The 11,998-nt window shown below is 27.3% G+C and overlaps 2 protein-coding genes across 6 annotated transcripts in view; both read right to left on the bottom strand.

The window, feature by feature from the left end:
• Positions 1 to 6,910, bottom strand: part of LOC147812667 (DENN domain-containing protein Crag-like) — a 36,993-nt gene extending 30,083 nt beyond the window's left edge. For 3 of the 4 annotated variants that reach the window (XR_015433361.1, XM_087162027.1, XM_087162028.1), the window contains exons 1-2: positions 6,744 to 6,910; positions 3,661 to 3,717 (exon numbers count right to left, since the gene is read on the bottom strand). Coding sequence is in view for 2 of the 4 variants with exons in the window: in XM_087162027.1 (XP_087018153.1) it covers positions 3,661 to 3,717; positions 6,744 to 6,767 (81 nt within the window). In the remaining 2 variants the exon portion in view is untranslated. The remainder of the gene's footprint in view (positions 1 to 3,660; positions 3,718 to 6,743) is intronic. The other variant, XR_015433362.1, reaches the window with a different exon arrangement.
• The window catches only part of LOC147812665 (inversin-A-like), a 77,967-nt gene continuing 72,869 nt past the window's right edge, over positions 6,901 to 11,998 (bottom strand). The window contains exons 12-14 of one of the 2 annotated variants that reach the window (XM_087162015.1): positions 10,577 to 10,706; positions 9,489 to 9,605; positions 6,901 to 6,923 (exon numbers count right to left, since the gene is read on the bottom strand). The gene's annotated coding sequence lies outside the window, so the exon portion shown is untranslated. The remainder of the gene's footprint in view (positions 6,924 to 9,488; positions 9,606 to 10,576; positions 10,707 to 11,998) is intronic. The other variant, XM_087162014.1, reaches the window with a different exon arrangement.

Genomic DNA, 11,998 nt, shown 5'->3' with positions numbered 1-11,998 from the left:
TCTGTCCCAATAACCATCGCTATTCAGGATATCTGAATTTCCCGGTTTTCTGGATTGATTAAAAAGTGTCGTTAATCGATGTTTTATCGAATCCAAAGACAAGGAAAAAGTGTAACACATTTTAAAGTAAGATAAAAGATAAAAGCTGTCTTAAAGTTAAAAAGAAAAAAAAATTTCAAAGAATAAAAAAATTTTCAAGTTTAGACAAGAAAAATAAGTTCAAGAAATACAAAATTCTCATATTTATTTTTTTTTAAATAATTAAAATTCCTAAATTAACTAATATAAACAAAATCAATGATTAAAAAACGCAATATATTTCATACCTAATAATACAGGGGGGGGGGACAAAAATAAAAGGAAAACTTATAATCTAAATAAAAACAACATTTGAAAATTATTAAAACGAAACGATAGTTAAAAAAGGCACTAACATAAATATTGAAACCTGGAACAAGACAAGATCAATAAGATCAGAGGAATTTAAAAAATAACCTTATGATAAAATTTATGAATAAAAGAATTAATTTATTGAGTACGAAATTTATCCTGAAAAGAACAAAAAAACTCAAACGTAGTGGAATCGGAAAAAGAAAACTGCAATCTGCTTCATAAAATAATCGTATGTTTAAATTAATAAACAATTCTCCTTCTATTTATTTTTTTATAAAAACACGATTTTTAATGAAAGCAGATGTGATTCCACATCAAGAAAAACTTGCAAATGATACCGCACTTCTAAAGAATCAGAATGTATTCAAAAGAAAAATATTGTTTTGTTAATCTATCCTAAGTAGATAAATAAATTTTTACTTTTTATTTCTCTTTCATCTTCTGTTCACTGATATGCATGTGCAATGCATTTTCCCCACCCCCACCTAATTCAAAGAGAAAACGAAATCAGCATACCATTCCTCTGAGTTTGATTGACAGCAGCTTATCAGAAGAACGATTCTGAGAAAATAAAACGTTCCTCACTTCCCTGCCCCCTCTTGATATAAAGATCTTCAAGGTCACAGAAGAAATGACATTTCTCTGGGCAAACAGGGAGAAAAATTTCCCCCTTCCCCACATTTTCCTCTACTCAACTTCAAGGATGAGTCAAATTTCCACTTTTTTTCATTATCGTTCTAGTTTAAAATGGCGGGATAACCTAGCAAATTTTTCCCCAGTTATCTGGATACCAGATAAACTGTTCTCTACTGTATCTACAATTTTAGTAAAAAACATGTTTTAAAAACATGCATTTCAAAAATGTTTGTAAAGAAAAAACTTGTTACTTTGGATGACGTTATTGTTTCCATGGTACTCCATATTTTGATATGTTTGTTATTATTTATAGCACCTATAAAAACTGTTTCAATCTAAAAAGCGATGTTACACAAACAAATGAACAGAGATAAATTCAAGCAATTGTGAATTGACTAAAAGCTGTGATTAATTTATTAAGAAAGAGCAGCAAAATGTAAAATATACAGAATCTTCCAGATTATAGCACATTTTTTAAAAATCAAAAGCTGCATTTGGATTGCCTTTTTACAAATTAAAAATGTTAGAAAGTATTAAAAACATATCACACATAAAAAATAGTAGAGTGAACAATTTATGAACTCACAAGCTATTAAATAAATGTGCAATAAAAATTTTGTATTTTGTGTTACAGTTTATAAGAGTATTATTTAACACATATTTTATAGGTAAAAATAATAAATTGTTTACCATCTTAAAAGACCTAATACAGAATTCATATTTAACTTCAGAGAAAATATTCTCATTATCCAAATGCACAATTCTAAAAAATAATGCACACAGCTATACGATGTGTTAGTTAAAAAAACACTCGAGAATAATAACTGCAGATAAAAAAAAAAAGAAACAATGCCAACAAAATCTTTAAAGTATTAAACATTTAAAGTTATATGCATCATTATCGATATAAAATCATTATCCGTTACACATTCTATGATAGCATTATGCATCATTATGAAAAACATACATAAAACATCTTCAAATCACTCTCTTGGGTTTTAATAATTCTTAATATTTTATAGAATTTCAAACATAAGACTGTTTATGGCTAATCACCTTCAAACCTTTCGAAAAATTTCAGATCTTTACCAAAAATAAATCAAAATCCAAAATTAAGTCATACTTCAAAAAAAAAAAAAAAAAAAAAATCGAAGTCTTCAATTTTTCTTGGTCAATAACTTCTTTTTCAGGCTGATTTGAAATCTGAATCTTATCCCAGTTCCCCGTAACTTTTAGCAAAATACCATACTTCAGAGCAGTTTGTAAGATAACTTAAGAAAAATACTGAGTGATTTCACACAAAACAGTTATACTTTTCTCCATTTAAAAATAAACTGGATCTTTAAAACATATTGATGAAAATAATTAACAGAAAAAAATATTCATTGATTTTAAAGCATAAGATCTTAACTATTTTAATTGTAATATTGATATTTTTAAACAAAAATATAGATAAGACATTTCATCAAAATGTTTAATTAAGTTTCAATTAACTGCAAAATAAGAATTTAATTAAGAATTAAAATTTAATCAACAAACCAAAGCAATCTGCAAAACGATCAAAGAATTTCACCTCTACATATTTTGTACAGTTGAAACATTTTATTTGTAAATAGCGTTTTATTTTTAAACATAAATTATTTAAACAAATACTTTCATGAATTCAGAAGAAAAAAAAATCTCTACTTGTTAGGTCAAATTTCTTAAAAATATAATGAGCATTTGAAAATGGTATTTACTATTATAATGGACTCTTTCTATCCAAAAACAGCATAGAAGGAGAAAACATACGAAAAATAATTATAAATATAGAACTAATTGAATGTTTCAGTTTTATAACATGCATATTGTTTAAAATCAGCTATAAATTGTGCTGAACCAACATCACAGCTATACGTTGTGCTAACTGAGCAAGCAGGGTTAACACTCAAATCTGGAAGGAAAAACAAAATTCCCTGTGTTTTCTGTGTACATATTATACACAATATATTAAGAAGCAACACAACAATTACTGTGCTTTTGTGTGAGCTATTTTGGGCTATTACACTAGTATTAATTGCTAAAAAACTTAAGAAGAAAAAAAAAGAACAGATGAACATACTTAAATAATGCTATAAGTAATTTAAATAGTTTAGTATAGCTAAAATATCATCCTTAAATATCTCTTAGATCACTTTTGAGTGGTTGAAATTTTTCAAAAGACGAAAATAAGAAACAAAATTCCGAGTTTGTAAAAAAAAAAAAAAAAAAAAAAAAAAAAAAAAAAAAAACTGCATTTTCCCCATTAATTTAGATGATTTTTAAATTCCCTGTATTTTCCAGGTTTTCCTTATTTTCAACATGGAGTCACAATCCTGGCAAGGTAACAAAAAAAAAAAAAAAAAAAAAAAAAAAAAAAAAAAAAAAAAAAGGATCTTATAAATTATGTTAAAAAGGAAAGGAAAAAAAGAGAAATAAACTAAATAAAAAGATGACAAGTATGCTTTAGGGCCAAGAAAGCAAATATTCTGAAAAATAAGTTATGAAGATAATTTCAATCACAAGTCACTAAAAAGGAATAACTTATTAAAAGTAGTAGTTAACATATATCATATAGTATTTCACACCATTGGAGAAAAAAAAGATACTTACCACTCCTTTATTTAAATTTCTGTTGATTTTACAAAATGCATAAGGTGGATTTTCATTCTAAAAAATAATTTAATTTTTAATAATTTTTTTAATGTTAAACATACAAATTTAGGGGGGAAAATAAAAAATTTATCCTTTTACAACATTAATGTTCTCATGGCATTAAAACATAAATAATTCAAATTTACTTCAATTTAAATTATGGAAATTCTGATAAAATGTACTAATTTCAATTTATAATTATACACACATTAATTTTCACAACATGGTTTCTCAGTATGTTTCTTTAATACAGGTTGAGTCTAAATGGTTTGGTGGATGGTTAAGAAATAAAGTAAAGCAACATAACTTAAGATGCAGCATTATATCTGTGGGGAATGGCTAAAAGCAAAGATTAGATTAGCCTGACAGGAGTGGTTGACCTGCTTGTTCGAGAAATCTTACATAAAATTGAAATTAACAGTGAATAAATATAAATATGAAAAAATTTATTGGTTAACAGCCTCAGAAAATGTAGATTATGCAATGTTGGTCCAGGTGCACCAAAATGATGTCTAATAATAGAAAAATTGCTTTTAATTGGTTTAAATGTTTACAGGAAGGGAAATAAACCATGCTAGGATTATGACAAAGGAAATTTGATTTGGCAATAAACATGTGTAACATACCATTATATATAAAGCATATGTGACAATCATTAATATCAAGCATTAGCGACTGATGCTGTTGAACGACTGCCTATGAGGAGATTCAGAATTAACAATGGCAGTTCATTTACAAAGATTTTGGTAAGCAAAGGATCTGTCCTAATTTTATCCAACACAAGGAAAGAGGTGTGGCATCAGTGCCTCAATCAAACCAAAAAGAGGTACACACAGACCCATTATAGCAACTTAATCAAAGATTTTATTTTAAATTTATAACCGTTGACGAATAGCCAACCCAATTTTTAGGTTTATGGCTACTAATATTCAACTAAGTATCATTGTAATTTTGAACCCAATCCAGAAGACAAGGGGACCAGGATTGGGAGAAATTTGCCTTCGTGGAGGACTTTTAGATGAAACTAACCCGCATTTGCGTTACATGGGCAGGAAAGCTATAAAAACCTACCATGGTTAGCCTGACGGCGAAGGGACTCTAACCCATGACCTGGCTAACAGTGAGGATATTTTACGTCGGCACTATGGTAGGTGCGAGCCGGGTGCAGAATTCGCATTGACCAGCTGTTGCTGAGATTCGAATAAGGTTCACCTGATTGGAAGGCAAACACTCTATCCTCTGAGCCACCATGACTCTTAATCGAAGACTATCGCAAGTGCTTAGTGGGTAATTGGTGTTGCTTTTTAAGGTTGCTAGTTATTTTGTTTTCATGTTTCTTTTACTAGCTTAATGCCTTCATTCATCTAGCTTTGTAGGCATTCCTTGCAGATTACTTACACTTTGATAAAGCAAAATCATATGCAATTTCACTATATTCTCACCGTTTAAGAGATATTTATACTAATTCAACAATACTACTAAAAAATTTCGAATAAAAAGTAAAAGAAAATATAATTGGATGACCTTAGTGGGAGAGAATAATAAAATAGATATATTCAAACTATTAAAAGACCTAATTTTTAATTCATTGGATTTCGAAAAAGGTTCAAGTATACCCTTTTGACAGAATTCACCTCTATTAGCATGCACTTTCAATTTTCTATGCAGAAGTTATTATTAACTCAACCTAATACCAAAGAAAATGCTAGATAGATAAATACATCAAATCTTCATTGTTAATATTAATAAAAGAAAATTATGGCAATAGTAGAAAAATAGTCACTGGCCTAATAACAAAGATTTCATGATTATGTACATATTTTCAGATTCACTCACATGCATCTATTAAATCAAAAATAGATAAATAAAAATTAAAAATACACCATCTAGCACTTATTCATTTATTGAATAAAATAAATTTAATAAACTACATAGGCAGATTTTATAAACTAATAATAAAAACTGCAAATGAGGCAATGAAATTTAGCATTATATAAAGCAAAATTTTATAATAATAAAAAATTTAATAAGCAGGTTAAAAATTAAACATTTACTCTAGATCATTATATTAAATATTAATAAAAAAAAGTTATTAAAGTGAATTTAGATTATTAACTAAAGAGAATATATAACATTCACAATCATGAATAAGTATGTTATTTTATGAGAGCAACACAGGAGAAAAACACCAAACTAAATTAGTATACCATCTCGTTACAGTCTATTGACCACAATGGTCAGCTGGTCAAGGGATAATTTTTTAACTGGCAAATGTTTTTTTTAAACTCCCTCCCCCCCAAAAAAAATTCAAACTTTAAGTGTCTCGCACTTGAACCAAACCTATAATTTTAAACTACATGTGCCATCTTGCTGCGAAAAATTAAAAAAGCTCTAGAACAGACAAATAACTTAAATATTTTAAAAGTTGGCATACTTTTTAAAAATTGCCAATTTAGCGTCATTTTCCCACCCATATAAAAATTATCCAAACAAATGCCTTACTCTCATATTTTGCAAATTTTATGAGCTAAGGTAATGCAGCATTGGAGTTTTTAAATATTAAAAAATTAGAGCATAAATACTTTTCGTTTTCCCAAAACTGTGGCTTTTCTCCATATTGATGCTTTCTTTTATATTCAGAATAAGCATAGATGGAGCTGGCTAAAGATAGATCAAATTTAACCTAACAGTCAAGAATAACTGTTGCATACTCACAGCAGCAATTTTAAAAAAATTTAAAAAATAATAAAGAAATTGCTATTAGCAAAAAAAAAAAAAAAAAAAAAACATTGTGAATGTGCTTTTAAAAATGCAGCCTTAATGTTAGTTTGAAACAGATTTCAGAGGTCTGAACAAACAAACCACCATTATTTTAAAGACCTTTCATGCCGTTACCTTATAAATTTTTAAAAATAAATCTGCAGGAAAAAAAACTTTTTAACACAATAAAAAGCTATTATTAAAAATTTTTTAGTAATGTGTTTAAACTGATATTGGAAGCTCATTAAAAAGAGAAAATAGAAGAAGCTAAGATAAATTACCTTATATGCTAATATGATACACATATCAGTAACAACTAGTTGATTGCAGGGATCATTTTCAGCTGCCCTCCGATATGTAAAAAGTTTTTGAACCACTATTATTTACATTTGCTAAATGACCACCTTGTGTATTTAGCACAACTGTGAGCCATGACTTTCTCCTTTCCTTCATAAAGTACCCTGAATAAAATTTAAACAAAGTAATACAGCTGTAAACAATATTCAGCAAAGTAATACAGCTGTAAACAATGAACAATCTTTATTTTTTTTAAATTAATAAAATAGATATTTTGTGAAAAACTGCCCATTATTTTAATTTCCGTAGGTACCACTTCAAACTTTTGCTTCTAGCAACAGCAACTTCTAGCTAAGCAAACTGTCAAGCTATGCAAAGTTGTGTTGCTTCTAAATAGACACAACTTTGCTAAATTGGTCCCTTTAAAACTAGTTGTTGGTTGAAATCGGGAATTTCTTTACTTGCACTAAAATAAATAAACTGGTTTTCTGTTAGTTAGTTATTTTAAGCAGTAAAAGAGACTGCAAATCAAAATGGCAATTCAAACAAATATTAATACATACTGATTTAAGAAATACACCGAGATCAAAAGTTTTATTCATGTATGGAGTAATTCATGATATCAGGGTGAAAAATAAAGAATAAACAAATTCAGAACTTGCAGCTCAATTAATCAACTACACAACCCAAGACTTCAGCAGTTTCACACAACTTTTCTTCCACCTTTTAACTTATAAGTTATTTTGATGATTTGGGTACATAAATTATCAAACTTTTTTTTCATTGCAAAAATCAAATGTTTAGTACAAAATCAAATATACTTAGTAGTTAAAAATTAATACCATAGAGAACCGATTATCCGGAACGGTCGGGACGATCGCTATTCCGGATAACAGATTTTTCCGGTTTTCTGAATTGCTACAAAAAGCCGTTTTTTTTATTGTTAAACCCAACTAAAAAGAAAAAAAAATTTGGAAATAATCTTAAAAATAAGAAGAAAACATGAAGTAATACACTAATAATGTTACAGGTTAATGAGAATGCTCTTATTTTATTAGTTTTAGGTTTTGTCCGTGATCTTAATAATCAATGAGGGACAATTAGTCAAAAATATAGGCTGAATATGTAACTAGCAATATTTACAAAAATATGGTATCTTCACATTTTAAGAAATTTTAGACAGTGCAGAAAATTTATAAATTTTTTTTTAATAAGAAAGAAACTGAAATGTAAAATAAGATGCAGATGCTATATTAAACAGTATTGCCTTCAAATACAAGGCTTTTGTTACTAACTAGAATCAGGGGAAAAGAAAAGACTGTAAATAAGTTTTTTTTAAAGGAGACCAAACTGTAATAACAGGGTGCTCAGCCATATTTTTCAACACAAGATAAGCACCTTTTAAGTACTTTTTTAGCACTCAAAAAATATTTTTTATCACTTTCCAAAAGAAAAATCATAATTAGGATCTGTGTACTAATAAAAAAAATTTCAATTGTTTAAAGTTCTTAATTTATAAACATAAAATCAATAAAATTCAAAAACTTTTAAAAAACTTTACATGATTGTGATAAGAAAAATTGCAGAGAAAATTGTGGAAATCAAGCATTTTTTGTATTTTGCATGAAGATTTAGAATTTAAATTGACACGGCAAGGAAAAAAATTCTTTTAAAAGATAGAAAACTAAGCACTTCTTACAAACACCAAAAAAAGCACCTTTAAGGGCTTATAATAATACTAAATGCAGCAAGAATATTTCATTACACATGCTCTTAATCCATAACTAATAAACAGAGAGAAATCAACATGCTATTTACATAGATGTGTTCTTTTAAATTCTGGAAGTTAATCAATTGTATTCCAGAAAAGTTCATTAGTTTTCTTTTCTTTTTTTTAATTATATTATCATTGAAAAAGTGAATGAGTACTTTGAAACATTTCAAAAATGCATTTTTGAAATTACAAAATATTTACAATTGTGAATTTAGATATTTTCTTGCCAATAGTTTCGTTAAATATCTTCAATGAAATTGAAGATATATAGAGATTATGATATATAGATTTGTTTAAAAATGTTTCTTGTGTTTTGAAAACACAATTTATATTTTTTTACACAAAATACCTATATATAAGTATAATTTAATAATGTAAGTATAATTTAATAATTTACTTCTGCAGGTTTTATCACTCTTTTTACAAAATTAAAAAAAAAAAAGATTTTTCATAAGGCATAATATATGAAATAAAAGGAAACATTTTGGAGTAACTAGGGGCTTTTCCTTTTTATTTCAAAGTAAACCAAAAATGAGTTTAAAATTCAGACAACATTAAAATTCTAACGGCACTAAGATTTTATATACACTACATACATGCAGACAATTTTCTCTTAGATAGAAGAAACAAAAAATATGCTCACTCTAATAAAGTGGTATTTTAAATCTGTTGCTTCAAAAATGCATCTGAATGCTTGATTACTAAAACTCAACTGAATGAAAATGTAATGCAGAATTTGTAGTAATATTTAAAATAAAAAAAATTTCTAAAATTTTTTGATATTGTTAAAAAAAATAATTCAAAAGTTTGTAAGACTTGAATATTTTCTATGAGCATAAAAGATTTCCACAAAAGTTAGGAATCTTCTAATGTTTTCATGAAAGCTGGCAGCTATGCAGTTTATTATTTTTTTTTACCTAGATCATTACGAAACATACAATGACTATTACCATACCTACAGACATGGATATCAGAATAGGATTTCTGTTTTTTCCATTCAGCCATTCTTTAGCTGTAAGTGATGGAGTAGGTGCAGCAGTGTCAGGAGCAAATCTTCTTGAAATTGCTCAGGCTAATTAAAATTAAGTTTTGAATATAATATATAAAACTTATACTTTTAAATATAATATATAAAGTAAATATATAAAACCAGTTACGATATATTTTGATGCTTAATGAATAAAATCAAGAAATATCATCAAGACAAGCGATAATTACTATAAGACATCATGACATGAATACATCGCCTGGCAAAAGGTAAAACAGTAACTAGAATCAAAAAAGGAATTCTCTGTTCTAAAGTAGAACTTAAGAAAATTTCCAAGGGTAGTTATGAAGTTAGTTGTAAATATGTTGATTACAATATCTGTTATTCTTTTGTGTTTATCATTTCCCACATGAACGAAAAAGGTATAAATATCAAAGTTTTGTCATATGAAAAAAAGGAAATACTGTCAAACCTCATTAATTCGAAATCACTTAGGGTGAAATATCGCTTCACATGAAATATATGTTTGGTCCCATGAGTCAACAATAAATTATTGTGTTTTACAGAATATTTGACATGAAAATTTCTTGCTGAATATCGCTTTACATGAAAGGTCACAACACTGATAAGAAGCATGTGCATAATGTGCCAATTATTCATTTTGAGGAATGCTATTTCCATTATCTACATTTGTTAGGAGTAGCAGATGGGCAAATAAGTAAAATAGTTAGATAAAGTTATTAAAATTTTTAAGCTTATTTTAAATTGTTTGGTACATAAGCGTAGTACATGATATGTATTAATAGTACATAATAAATTGTTTTCATAATGTATCGGATAGAATGAAATTTGGTTAACATAAATAATTATGATAGTCCCGCCAATTTTGCGTTAACGAGGTTTGGAAGAAAATTTCGAGGGAGGAAATTCGAATTTGGAAGAGGAATTTTTATTTGGTACGAATTTTTAAAATTATTAAATGTTTTCTTTAAAGAAACAAAAGCATCCTTAGTAGTTAACATGATATTTTACTAAAGATATTTCAGCACTTCTACCTTAGCACTACAGTCTGTTGTACATCAACCCTTCATTTTCTTCATCTGACATCAATCGAACACTATGAATCTCCATCTGTGATAGATCTGGCTATCTTGTGGGTAACCTCCGTTTCTTTTCACTATTTTCCTAAGTAATTGTGGAAATTTGTTTTAGTGAAGTGATCGACCGTGTGCTAAATCGCCAAAGTTACCTTCGTACAGTATCTTCCCCCTGACCTGGGTTACTCTGCCTATTTTATTTTATAGTGAAATTAAGGCCAAGAAACATGCAAAATTTCATTGATTTTATAATATGCAATAAATAAGACATCATATGCATATTTTTTAGAATAAATCTATTTTTAGATTCATGAATTTTTTTTCCAAAAAGTGTAATAAAATGCCCTTTTGTTAAAATCTGTAGACACATTTTTCTATTTATTTTAATTTACATATTTTTAGCCCAAACCATATTAGGTACTAGTTAGAGAGATAAAAAGAAAATAAAGTAATAGATAGGAACCAGGATGGCCACTCAAATCAGATTTCAAATTTCCCTGATTTTTCCATGTTTTCCAGGTAAAAATCTTAAAATTTCCAGTTAATAGTTATATAATGTTGTTTTGAATTAGCATTATTATTTTAAGAGATTCAGTATACAAAAATAAATGTTACAAATGTGAAATTGTCTAATTTTTTGTTCTATACACTATAGGAAAAAAAAAGATAAAATTCCTTAATTTTATACTTTTTTGATTTTTTTTCTTACTTGAAATTTAGACATTTAGAGAATTCCAATGTAAACACACAGTTTTTTAGTTTAGCGCTTAGCATAGTTAATTGTTTTTATGTTTCAACAATTAGAATCTTGTACAGCACACAACTAAAACACTAAGTTTCATTCTCCTTCCTCCGACTAAACACATATGAATAAAAAAAAAAAAAATTATGTTTATACATCATTTAATATGTTTCCAATATATTACTTAGTCATTATCAGCTTTTTAGGGTAAAAAGAGGCATAGTTTTGGAAATATCATCTCTGGAATACAAGCAACATTTACGAACTTTCGAAATTATGATAACTGTACAATTCGAATTTTGAATCAAAAATCAAATATTTACCAACAAAACAGTAAAATTAAATATTAATAAATAGTTTGTTCTAAAAAGAACCTTTTTTTAAAAATTAAAATATGTAATAAAAGGTTAAAATGAAATAGAAAAAATTAGCATTAATGCAACAATTTGTCGACAAACATTGCTGTTAGTGATTGTAAAAAAATGTGTGATTGGTTGGTTTGCTGAGAAAAAATAATTTATAGATTTCTTTGAATGGGAGTACAAAAGATTTCAGAAAGAGAGTGCAATATAAAATCTATTATTATTAAATTATAACCAACTAATTTTTGGAGAATTTTATTTAAAAATACAAAAACA

This window comes from Parasteatoda tepidariorum, chromosome 4 (genome assembly GCF_982258835.1).
Source record: "Parasteatoda tepidariorum strain Cologne lab strain chromosome 4, Ptep-v5.0, whole genome shotgun sequence".
Taxonomy (NCBI): domain Eukaryota; kingdom Metazoa; phylum Arthropoda; class Arachnida; order Araneae; family Theridiidae; genus Parasteatoda; species Parasteatoda tepidariorum.
This window is presented reverse-complemented; position numbering and strand designations above follow the sequence as displayed.